Source organism: Orycteropus afer, unplaced genomic scaffold (genome assembly GCF_000298275.1).
Source record: "Orycteropus afer afer isolate SDZICR_OR568_19922 unplaced genomic scaffold, OryAfe1.0 scaffold00218, whole genome shotgun sequence".
In the NCBI taxonomy this organism is placed as follows: Eukaryota; Metazoa; Chordata; class Mammalia; order Tubulidentata; family Orycteropodidae; genus Orycteropus; species Orycteropus afer.
Window position 1 is genome coordinate 4460005 of NW_006921805.1, and position 13294 is coordinate 4473298.

The following is a 13294-nucleotide window of genomic DNA, read 5'->3' on the forward strand; positions in this document are numbered from 1 at the left end:
GTGATAGTTGGAGCTGTGTGTCAACTTGGCTGGACCACAATTTTGTGTGGTTTAAGCAGTTGTGATGTGGTTATTCCCATGATGGGATCAGACGAATATGTTTTGAGCAGCAAATCTGTTGAAGGGGTTTTCCCAGGGTTGTGTCCTGCTTCCAGTATATTTATGGACATCCTGGGAAAAGAGACATTCTTCTGTGGATTGGGATTCTGTTGTGCTGCCTACAACTGTCTGTGAGTGAACAACCCACCATTCGGCCTGGAGATCTTGGATTTGTCATTTGTTGGAGTCAACAGCCAGTATACTGCCTGTCATCTTGAGCTCCTCAGCCCCTAGAGCTGCGAGAATCGGGAAAAGCCTCCAGGTTGACATTTGATCCAAGAACTTGGGACTTGCCAGCTTCCATAAGTGTGTGAGGCATTTTCCTAAGAGAAATTTCTCTTTCTCTATATAACCTTTACTGGTTTTGTTTCTCTAGAGAACCCAGTCTAACACACCATATCTCCTAATAACTTTGTCCCATTTTTATTTCTTTGTGTTTCCTTTTAGTCCCAGGGGCTTAAAAGTAATTTGTATCCTGACTCCCAACCCAAACTTCTTCTCAGAACTTTACTCTTATTGTGGTTTACAGCGTAATATTAAGACCCAATATTATTTGTGCCTTGACATCTGGAGAAAAGCAGTGGGCCTTGAATGGTCCGATTGAAAGTTCCTCTCTCCATTGTGATCCCCAACTCCACTGCCATTGAGTCAATTCTGACTCATACTGAGCCTGTAGGACAGTGTAGAACTGTCCATTGGGTTTCCAAGGCTGTAAATCTTTTACAGTAGCAGACTCCTCGTCTTTATCTTGTGGACTGATGGTGAATTCAAACCACTGACCTTCTGGTTAGCAGCTAAGTGCTTTTAACCAATGTAGCACCAGGGCTCCCATTGTGCTCCAGTGCATAAAGTCATCTGGCCAAAGAACCCTCCTTTATCATGGGTACCAAGTACAGGGCCTGCATATCCCTGAGTTCTTTCAGTTCCTTGCCAGTCTGTGCAATTATTCAAATAAGGTAACAAGCTATTCAAATAAATTAATTACATATTCCAGCAGGAACCAGGGATTACTCCTGTTACTTGTCACTATAAAGCCTGCTTCTCACCGCCTTTACTTGTTCACTTTGTTCTTGAGTGAAACCCCTGTGTGGTCCTATGTGGGCCAGGGGCCGTTTTCCCCTGGTCTCAGTACTTGTGATTAATAAACTGTTATAGATTTCATCTGTCCAGTGCCAGGTGTCAGGTGTCATGTGTCTGGTCATCCCCATAAAGCTAGGGCAGAATCACTCCCTCATCAATTGGGTGAGGTGGTGAACAGTCATAACAAATTGTCAATTTAATAACTCCCTTTGACTGTATTTGAACACCACTCTCTCCAATTTGTTCATCTCTCTGGCAGCGTAGTGCCTAAGGCATCTGACTGCTAACCAGAACGCTGGCGGTTCAAACACACCAGCCACTCCTTGGAAGGAAGACCGGGTGATCTACTTCTGTAGTGATACCACCTCGAAAACCCAAGGAGGGGTTGCTATGAGTTGGATCTGACTCGATGGCAATGAGTTTGGTTTGGTTTTGGAATCTTCCTTACCTCAATAAGTGATTTCACTGACCACTCAGATGTTCAGGCCCCCAAACTGGGTGTCAACATTGATCACTCCCCTTTTGTGACCTCCCTATCCAGTTTATCAGTAAATTCTTCAGGTTTTAACTAAAAAACATATTAGTTTGGCCCACTCTTGTTAATATTTAGCTTTCATGATCTTTTGCCTGGATTTCTGAAATGGTCTTACAATTTGTCATCCTTCTTCCATTCCTGCCCTCCTCTAACACATTCCCTACACACCAGCCAGGGTGGCTATTTTATTTATTTTAACATAGAATATTATAATTAGGCAAAAAGTAAAAAATAGTTAGAAATAAAATAAAAATACACATTTTCTCTGCCAAACATTATGATCATTTATACCTTAGAGTACATCATTCCAGATTTTTTTATTCTTCTATATACAAAAATATGCATTTTTTTAAAAAAAATATCATAATATATATACCTGCTCTTTTTAATGATCTCCACTTTTCCACAATACTTTTCTATCTTATTTATGTATATGTGTGGTGAATTGCATGATGTGGCCCTTTTAGCCATTGTCCTCCATTTGGTTATGTATTGTAAATCCTATTATCCATGCCTGTTCAGGGTGGTGTGGTAGTTAAGGTCGTGTGTCAACTTGGCTGGGCAGCTAGTTAGTAGTTATTCCCTATAATGACTGGCAATCAACTCCATGGTGGAATTTTCCATGAGCAACTGAGTAGCTGCTTTTAAATTCCTGATTGTTAAAGTCATCCTTTTGGGGTATTTCTGTTGGAGCAGAACAAAGTAACCACAACAGGTGGGATATATCTCGAATCCCACCTTGGTGGAGGAGGTAACTCAAAACACCACCCTTAGCTTCCTTAAGGGTATATATAGGAATCTTCGGGGAAGGTTTGCTCTCTCTCTTGCTCTGGTTCTGTGTTTTGGCTCATTGTCATTTCACCCCTGGATTTGAGACAGCAACTGTTATCTGATCTGCTGATTTAGGTTAGTCAAACCCTGAGAATTGGGAGGATCCTCCAGAACTACTTACAGACCTGGGACTTACCAGCCTGCCAGCCTTCCAACTTCCACCACCACTACATGAGACAATCCCTTGGATGTCTTTGAGTTCTGTGAGATGTTACAGCAAAATTAAGAACCCTAAGACAGGAGGGAGATTATCGAGAGGAGGAGTTAATGTCTGAAATGATGGAGTGGCATGGTAGTTTAGACATTTGGGACATCTTTAACCTCTGCCTCATGGGGACCAGCCTTGTGCTGATCTTTCTAAAAGAAACTGTTGGGGCAATATTCAAACTCCTCCAGTTGTACTGAAAGTGTATTTATAGATAATCTGTTCAAACCACAATTCAGTCCAGACGGTCATGACCCTTATGTTTCTTTTCATAGAGCACAGTCTTTGTTTTTCATGAATTGTTGAAGAAATGGGGCCAGTTATTCTGCAAAATGTTCCACTTTCTGGATTTTTTTTTTTGGTTACTTCCTATGGTGTCATTTAGTTAGTTCCTCTATCCTCTATTTCCTGAAAATTGTGTGTTAGAAGGAAAGGTTTTATGGATTCAAGTTAAACATTTTTGCCTGGAAACATCATAGATGATGTTTAAAAACCAAAACCAAACTCACTGCTGTTGAGTCAGATAGCGACTCCTCCTTGGGTTTCTGAGGCAGTATCACTATGGAAGTAGATTGCCCACCCTTCCTCCTGTGGAGTGCCTGGTGGGTTTGAAACATCAGCCTTGTGGTTAGCAGTGAAATGCCTTAGGCACTACGTCACCAGAGCTCCATAGATGATGCTTACTTTATACTAAATCCTATCAAGAGACACAGTATCAGGAAGATCCACAAGATGGCCTTTAGAAAAAATAAGTTGTATCATAAACCATTTATTTTGCATTTAGCGTACAAATTCCTTATCTCAGTATATAAGGTTCTGAATGATTTAATGCCTGCTTACTATTCCAACTGTATTTTATTCCATTCTCTATTTGGTTTTTACATTTTTGTCATATGTTTTGTTTCAGCATCCTATACATGGGCAGGCAGTTCTAGCCTCCTAGGGCCTTTGCTCTTGCTGTCCTCTTATATGGTATAGGCTCTCCCTTGACACTCCATCCCCTCACTCTCCTCTTCTAATGTCAAGCATTATCTCAAACTTAATTAAGGTGTCATTTTAAGTTCCCTTTCTTGGAGAAGATATTACTCCAAGTAAGTGGTAGTAAATTAGTAATTTTCTAATTACAGTGAAACCAGTGAGAGCAGAACTAACAGACTGCCTTGTTTTTCTGGGTCTCACAAGTTTTCCACCATTGACAGGGTTCAATCTTGCCACTTTCCTTTTATTCTCCACTAGTGGAAAATGTTTGAGTTTACTTCCGTCAGGTTTCTGTCTACACAGGCTCTTTGGCAGATTTTATTGTATCTTATTTAAATGAGGTTCTTTGACAACGTGTAACAAAACTTAAAATCATAAAAACAATACCAGGTTTGCTGGTCTGATAGAGCCTGGTGAGACCCCTGAGACTATGGCCTTTAGTTACCTTACAGGTCTGGAACTGAACTCCTCTGGCTTCCAGCCAAACAAAAGAAAGACATATGGAGTGAACATTTACATCAGGTAGATACGCTCCTTAGAAAGATCATTGTAGGAGAACAGATGGCAGTGTTTGCATTGGAGGACAGGTGGAGGGGCGGGAGTGCATGGGAGGGAAGGGCACAAGGAAGAGGAAGTGGGAAAACAGCTGTTATATTGTGGGGAATTGCAATCAATGTCATGAGACAAAATGTGTATCAACTGTGTATGGAAAATAAATTTACTCTCTAAACTCTCACCCAAATCACAATGAAAATTAAATAAAATAAATGAGCTTCTTCGAAGCGACCCTAACATCTTTCATCCCAAGCACCCTGTTTTTTCTTTCACGATGTGTAATGTTTGTGTCCTTACCTGACTATAAAGCTTGCACAAGGGGAAGGATCTTGCCTTCCAGGTTCACAGTCCACTCAGTAGATGTACACAGTAGCCGATCAATACTAGTTAAATGAGATACCACAGATTACAATAACCCAGAGTGCAAGATGTTGGGCAGTTCGTCGCAACCTCTCGCAGGTGGTAGTAAAAAGAGTACTTCACCAGGAATTTATTGGAGTGAAGGGACAATTACTAGTACGGCACAGCACTCAGTCCGCCAACCACGGCAGTAAGGAGAAAAAGAACAGTTACTGAAACTGAGAAAGCCACTGGCTCAAAGCACGGGCAAGACCCAATGGCATCAGGTGATCGGCGTAGCTGCGTCTCTCTCACGTGACCATCGGCGGTGCTCCCGCCCTGCGCGTGGCGCGTCTGCGCGGAACCTCCCGGAAGTGGCTCGGGCAAAAGCTCAGGCTGAGTGCACGTCCATCCCCTTGTCGGTCCGTCCGTCCGGTGCCCAGAGCACCTCTGCCTTCGTTGTGGTCCGGCCGTTCCTTTGACTCGAGCGGCGGCTGAGGCGCTCGCCATGGCGACGTTCATTTCAGTTCAGCTGAAGAAAACCTCGGAGGTGGACCTGGCCAAACCGCTGGTGAAGTTCATCCAGCAGACGTACCCGAGCGGCGGCGAGGAGCAGGCCCAGTACTGCCGCGCGGCCGAAGAGCTCAGCAAGCTGCGCCGCGCCGCACTCGGCCGTCCGCTCGACAAGCACGAGGGCTCTCTCGAGACACTCTTGAGGTGGGCGCGGGGCTGGGGAGTGGGTATTATCCAAAGCCATTCTCCCTCAGCCTCCCCCTTCTTCCCGTCTCTCCCTCAAGCCCACGGCCGAGGCTTTGCCGCCCCGCCCTGTGTTGGCCGGGCTTCTAGGTGTGGTCTGCATTCTTGCCTGGTAAGCAGGAGCGGCCCCGTAGGCCTCCGCTGACACTGCCCGTCCGCCGCAGCCCTTAACCTGCGGAGTTTCAGTCTCTAGGTTACCTGGGAGGTACGTTCTGCCACGTACTGCGATTTCTCTTGCCACGTTATACCTAGAACGAATTTTATTCACCTTTTTTGGATCTCTAACTGAAAACCCTTTCCTCCACTCCCCCACTCTCCCCCGTTTTTGCATCAGTTTTACGACTTTCTTGGACCAAAGTAGTGTCATAATAGTTGCTTGGGGGAAGTGGGGGAATTGGAACTGGACTAGATGTCTGTTACTCATTTCATTGTCCACTTGAAATGAGCCACCTCCGTAAACACATCATAATCATATAACTTGGGGAGTTCTAAAAGTTAGGAGCTACAATTATTTGAAATTAAACTTGTATGTCATAATGGAGGGTTCGTGGTAGGTTGCTTAAAATCAGTTTGTTCATAAGCGAGAATGCACATAATGCAATAAATTTATTTTAGCAAATACTTACTGAGCTCTATTTTAGGAAGGTTCCTTTTGTGGTGTTTTCCATTTACAATGACAGGACATTTTTATAGCACTTCAGACATTTCTTTCACCTACCTTGCTAATGATCTCATTTTCTAAGTGTAATATATTCACACAATTAACTCAAGTTAAAGAGCATAAGCCAAGAAAATACTTACCTGGTCACTGAAAAGGCTAGCCATATTGCTTTCTTAGCTTTAGGTCATCCTACCTCCATGGTGGTTTTTTGTTTTTTTTTTTTGTGAGTTTTGTTCATGTAGTGGGAGAGATGGTTACTAGCTGCTGTAAAGTAACTATTGTGGTCCATACCGCTTGGTGATTTTTTTTTTTTTTCTTGTTAAAAAACCAAAAATACCAAACTTACTGCCATTGAGTCGATACTGACTCATAGGGACCCCCGTTGGGTTTATAAGGCTGTAAATCTTGCCCCATCTTACATGGAGTGACTGGCGGGTTTGAACCACTCACCTTCTGTTTAGCAGCCAAAAGCCTTATCCACTAAGCCACCAATTAGGTGCCATCAAGTTGATTTTGATTCATAGTGACCCCGTGTGAAACAGTGTTGTTATGTGCCCTTGAGTTGTACCCAACTCATAGCGACCGTTCCTTGGGTTTCTGAGGCAGTATCACTACGAAGTAGATTGCCCAGCCTTCCTTCTGAGGAGTGGCTGGTGGATTTGAACCACCAGCCTTCTGGTTAGCAGTTTAGTGCCTTAGGCACTATGCTGCGAGAGCTCCCATGTGACACAGTAGAACTACCCCATAGGGTTTTCTTGGTTCTAATCTTTTTTTTTTTTTTTAACTTTTTATTTTGATTTGAGTGCAGATTTACAGAGCAAATTACTTTTCAACACTTCATCACATTGATTGCAACCTTCACAATATAATAGCACTCTTTCCACTACTCCCCTTGTTTCCCATTTCCATTCATCCTTTTTTCCCTATCCCTTCTGCCTTCTGAGCTTTATCCCTGGGCAAATGTTGCCGTTTTTTGATCTGGGATAGTTGATTGTTCTAAGCAGTGCTCCCTCCCCTGGTGTTAATTGTTCACCAGATAAACCCAACCAAATCTGTTGCTATTCGATCCTGTAGAGTGGCTGGTGGGTTCAAACCTCCAACGTTTCGGTTAACAGCCGAATTCTTTAACCACTGTGCCACCAGAGCTCCTTGCTCACCTTATAGACCTGTCTGTTGTTTGGCTGAAAGTTGAGCCATTTCGGTGAGTTGAATTCCACGCTGAAAGGGTTACTAAGAGCCAAGTTGTTGTTGTTGTTTATGTGCCGTTGAGTCAGCCCCGACTCATAGTGACCCTTCCTTGGATTGCCGAGGCAGTATCACTACAGAAGTAGATTGCCCAACCTTCCTTCTGAGGAGTGGCTGGTGGGTTTGAACTAACCTTCTGGTTAGTAGTCAAGTGCCTTAGTCACTATGCTACCAGAGCTGCTAAGAGCCATAATCCCAGGGATTCCACCAGACTCGGACCAGTAAACCTGGGCTTTTTTTTTTTTTTTTCACTTTTTAAAAAATTTTGAGTGTTCCACATTTTTTACCTACCCTGTCCAGGACCTTCCATTGTGATCCCTTTCAGAGCAGTCAGCAGTGGTAGCCAGGCACTATCTAGTTCTGGTCTAAGTGTCATGGAGGCTGAGATTTTGTATGGTTCATTAGTCCTTTGGACTAATTGTTTCCATGTGTCTTTGGTTTTCTTCACTCTTTGTTCTGGACTGGGAGAGACCAGTAGTTGCATCTTAGATGTATCTGCAACATATAAAACTAGGATATAGAATATTGTCTCTGTGGCCTGTTTTGTGCCAGTTGACCTTGATGTCTTGGGCTCCTGTAGTCATGAGTGTCCCTAAAAGTCTTTGGTTATGGCTGAGAATTGGCTATGTCTTTACTGAAGTAGATTGGCAGATCTTTTCTATGTGGAGCTACTGGGTAGGTTTGAACTGCCAGCCTTTCAGTTGGTGTATAAGCAGCTGAGTGCTTAACTGCTCTTGGCTCCTTACTTACTGGCATTGAGTCAGTTCTGACTCATAGTGACCCTGTAGGGCAGAGTAGAACTGCTGCTAAGGGTTTCCGAGACGATAAATCTTTATGGAGACAGACTGACACATCTTTCTCCTGTGAATTGCCTGGTGAGTTTGAACTGCTGACCTTTTGGTTAGTAGCCAAATGCTTTAACTACCGAATCACCAAACCTCCTTACTGTGCCACCAGGGCTCCTCTTTTCTCCTTAGCTCTGCTGAAAGACCATAAGAGGACTCTAATTAGCTAGGCTAGGATCAGTTTCTGATGGTGGGAAATAGGCTAATTTAATTGACTATGTCTTGGTCACCCAGCTGGTTTAACTTCCTCATCTCCATGGATTGGGGAAAGGTTGATCACCCAAAGGGAGGGATACAGAATAGATTGCTCAGAGTAATGATTATGACCCTTTGGTGTCAATTTCAGAGATAAGACTAGAGCTGCAAGGACCATTAGACTTATACTTTGTTGTTAGTTGCTGTCCAAGTTGATTCCAACTCCTTGTAACCCTGTTGGTGAAGTAGAACTGCTCCATAGTTTTCAAGGCTGTGACCTTTTTGAAGTAGATCACCAACCCTGTCTCTTGAGGTGCCTCTGGGTGGGTTTGAATTGCCAATCTTTTGGCTAGTAGGCCAGTGCTTAATTGTTGGTGCCACCCATGGATTCCTGCTCTTACTTAGGATTGTTGTTAGGTTTGTTGAGTTGTGTCTGACTTAACAGCTGTTTTTGTACAACAGAACTAAACACTGCCTAATCTGCACCATTCTCACAGCTGTTGCTGTGTTTGAAACCATTGTTGCAGTGACTGTGTCCATCTTGTTGAGGGTTTTCCTCTTTTTTTTCACTGACCCTCTACCAAGCGTTATGCCCTTCTCCAGGGACTCCTGTTATCCTCTTGATAACATGTCCAAAGTACATGAGACAAAGTCTCACCATCTTCGCTTCTAAGGAGCATTCTGGCTGTATTTCCAAGGTAGATTTGTTCTTTCTTCTGGGAGTCTATGGTATGTTCATTGTTCTTTGCCAGTACCACACTCAGATGTACCAGTTTTTCTTTGATCTTCCTTATTCATTGTCCTGCTTTTGCATGCATATGAGATGAGTGAAATGCCATGGCTTGAGTTAGGTGTACTTGAGTCTTCAAAGTGACATCTTTGCTCTTTAACACTTTATAGAGGTCTTTTGCAGCAGATTTGCCCAATGTAGTAATACGTCATTTGATTTCTTGACTGGTGGTTCCATGAGCATTAATTGTGGTTCCAAGTAAAATGAAATCCCTGACAACTTCAGTCTTTTCTCTGTTGCTTATGATGTTGCTTATTGGTCCAGTTGTGAGGATTTTTGTTTTCTTTATGTTGAGGTGTAATCCATATTGAAGATTGTGTAGTCTTTGATCTTCATTAGTAAGTGCTTCAGGTCCTCTTGGCTTTCAGCAAGCAAGCATGTGTCATCTGCATATCACAGATTGTTAATCAGTCTTCCTCGAATCCTGGTGCTGTATTCTTCATATAGACCAGCTTCTTGTTTTATTTGCTCAGCATACAGATAGAATAAGTTTGGTGACAGGATACAACCCCAAGGCATGCCTTTCCTGATTTTAAACCATCCTGATTTTTCCATGATTTTAAACCGTTTTTTGTTCCAATCGCTGCTGCTTGGTCTAGTACAGGTTTTGCCTGAGCCCAATTAAGCATTCTGGAATTGATACATTTGTGCTGAAGGGGCATGGGGATGATATCCTCTGACCTCTAGCTTCTTGAGGGGGGAGAGAGAGAATCACCATCAACAGCCTGAGGCTTATTCCTTTGAGGCCAGACCTGCCTCTACCTTCCAGCCTTTTTACCAATTCTGACACCAACCATCCTTCCCACGACACGACACTCGCTACTTCTCTGCTGGGTTTGGTAATTCATTGCAGTGGCCACATAGAACTCATAGGCAATACTCGTAATTATGGGGTTTATTAGAGAAATAACAGGTTACAATTCAGATTCAGGACCACTTAGGATACATTCTTTGATTGGGACAGTCTCCCCTCTGCTGTGCCTGAAGGCATGCCTCTCTTCCAATCTTTTTACCAATTCTAACACCAACCATCCCTCCCATGACACTCAGTACTTCTCTGCTGAGTTCGATAATTCATTGCACTGGCCACATAGAACTCACAGACAATACTCATGATTATGAGATTTATTAAGGAAATGTTGTTGTTATTATGTGCCTATGAGTCGAGTTGGACCCGGCTCATAGCGACCCCTCCTTGGGTTTCTGAGGAAACCTTCCTTTATTAGGGAAATAACAGATTACTATTCAGATTCAGGTCCACTTAGGATACATTCTTCTATAAGACAGTCTCCTCTCTGCTATGCCTGAAGGTGTACCTCTCTGGCTCATGGCTTGGCCTCTGTCTTACTTGGGCAAGTGTTACAGTGCTTTGAGCTCTGCCCATAGGAGCTCTGATAGCATAGTGCCTAAGGCACTTGACTGCTAACCAGAAGGCTGGCGGTTCAAACCCACCAGCCACTCCTCAGAAGGAAGGTTGCGCAATATACTTCTGTAGTGATACTGCCTGGGCAACCCAAGGAGGGGTTGTTATGAGTCGAGTCCAACTCGATGGCACATAACAACAACAACAACATAGGTGCGCTTAGGAGCTCTGGTAGCCTGGTGCCTAGGGCACTTGACTGCTAACCAGAAGGCTGGCAGTTCAAACCCACCAAGCCACTCCTCAGAAGGACGGTTGGGCAGTCTACTTCTGTAGAGATACTGCCTCGGAAACCCAATGACAGGTTGCTATGAATCAGTCCGACTCGATGGCACGTAACAACAAATAGGTGCACTTAGGTGCATCCCACTCCTCCAGCAAACTGCCTGCCCAAAGATACTCAGCTTTCTTGCTCCGTGGGCCAGTAAGCCTGCCTCTCTGTCTCATGCTGTTCTCTGGGTTCTGTTGCTGCCGCCACCGCTGCTGCCTTCTCTCTGCTGTCTCAGCACAGGGATCTAGTTTCAAGGACGTGCTCCACTCCTGCTTCTCTTTCTTGATTGTAGTGAGATCCTGTTTTTCATTTTAAGCCCAGTGGAATGACAAAACTGACCAATTACCACATTAGGATTCCATACACTTTATTTCCATGGTCCCACCTCCACAAAGGTGCAGTGTACCTTATTTACGTTACTAAGAAGCTATCCAATCCCTTTGGTAGGCCACAAGCACTTTGTATTTGCATAATTCCACCCAGTAATCTAGTGGGTGTCACAAAGACCATGACTGGAAGAGCCATACCCAGTAATTCACTGCTCCACAATTTACCTTTTCTAGGTATTTCATATAAGTGGTATCATATAGTATTTGTCCTTTGTGATTGTTTTACTTCACTTAGCATAATGTTTTCAAGGTTAGTCCATGTTGTGGCATGTATCAGGATTTCATATCTCTTTATGACTGGATAATATACTATTATATGTTTATAACACATTTTGTTTACACACTCATCCATTGATGAGCATCTGAGTTGTTTCTGCCTTTTCGCTGTTGTGAATAATGCTGTAGTGAACATTGATGTACATGTGTCTGCTTGCATCATTACTTTAAGTTCTCTTAGTATTTCAGTTTTTGTTCCTCCATATCTTTGCTAACACTGAGTGATTAATAATTTAATTTTTTGCTTCTGTTAATCTGATGGGTTAGAAATGGCCCCTTGTTTTAGTTTGTATTGCTTACATTTCAGTTTTTGGGGAGCAGCCAAACTGTTTTACACAGCAGCTACACTGTTTTGCATTCCCACCAGCAATGAATGAGGATTTTGGTTTCTCCACATCCTCACAGACATTTGTTGTTTTTGTTGTTTTTATTTTAGCCATCCTAAAGAGGATGAGCTATTCCATTGTGGTTTTGAGTTACATCTCCCTAAAAGTCCCTGGGTGGTGCATATGTTGAAAGGTTGGCAGTTTGAGTCCATCCACATGTACCCCAGATGAAAGGCCTGGTGATCTACTTCTGAAAGATCATTATTTTTGTTGTTAGGTGCTCTCAAGTCATCTCTGATAGTGATCCTATGCACAGCAGAACGAAACACTGCCCAGTCCTGTGCCAGCCTCACAATCCTTGCTATACCTGAGCCCATTGTTGCAGCCACTGTGTCAGTCCATCTCATTGAGGGCTTTCCCGGAACTTCTTTGCTGACCCTCCACTTTACCAAGCATGACATCCTTCTCCAGGGAGTGTTTCCTCCTGACAACATGACCAAAGTAGGTGAGACGGAGTCTGGCCATTCTCGCTTCCAGTGAGCATTCTGGCTGCACTTCTTCCAGGACAGATCTGTTAGTCCTTTTAGCAGTTCATGGTACTCTTAGAATTCTTCTTCAACACCACTACTCAAAAACATCAACTCTTCTTCGGTCTTCCTTATCCATTGTCCAGCTTTCACATGCATAAGAGGCGATTGAAAATGCCGTGGCTTAGGTTAGGCACACGTTAGTCTTCATGGAGACATCTTTGCTCATTTTCACTTGAAAGAAGTCTTTTGCAGCATATTTGCCCAATGTAGTATGCCATCTGGTGTCTTCACTGCTGCTTCCATTGGTGTTGATTGTAGAACAAAGTAATAGGAAGTTTTTGACAACTTCAGTCTTTTCTCTGTCCATCATGAAACTGTTTATTGGACCAGTTGTGAAGCCTTAAATAAAGCCACCCCAGAAGGCCCGAGCCATGCACCCACCTGTCTGGGGTCCAGTCTTAAATAAAGCTGCCCTAGAAACTCTGACTTGTACCTGAAAAATCATAGCCATTGAAAGTCCTATGGAGTACAGTTCTACTTTGAGACACATGGAATTGCCATGAGTTGGAATCGAATCCATGGTAACTGGTTTGCTTTTTAGGGGCTAATGGTATTGAGCAGCTTTACATGTGCTTGTTGACCATTTATGTATCTTCTTTGGTGAAAGGTTTATTCAAATCTGAGATTTAAAGGAAGATTTAAAATCAGATTAATTTTTCTGTGTTTTGATTTTCCTAATGTTTAATATAAACAAAATAACTTGTGAGGACTTTTATCATTCTGTGTAACCTTTTTTTTTTTTTTTTTAAATTGTGATTTGGGTGAAAATTTGTAGCAATTTCACTTTCCATAGAGCAGTTCACATATACTTTGTCTCATGACATTGACCACAGTTTACTACAATGCAACAGCTCCCCTTCCACTTCCTACCGATAGTTACCTCTTCCCTGTGTCCATCCCTCCATGCA

General features: G+C 43.1%; 1 protein-coding gene across 1 annotated transcript in view; it reads left to right on the forward strand.

Moving 5' to 3' along the window:
• Positions 1 to 5130: 5130 nt before the first annotated feature.
• Positions 5131 to 13294, forward strand: part of LOC103203588 (programmed cell death 6 interacting protein) — a 129794-nt gene continuing 121630 nt past the window's right edge. Inside the window, exon 1 of the mRNA XM_007948661.2 lies at positions 5131 to 5339. Within this exon, the coding sequence (XP_007946852.1) occupies positions 5131 to 5339 (209 nt within the window). The remainder of the gene's footprint in view (positions 5340 to 13294) is intronic.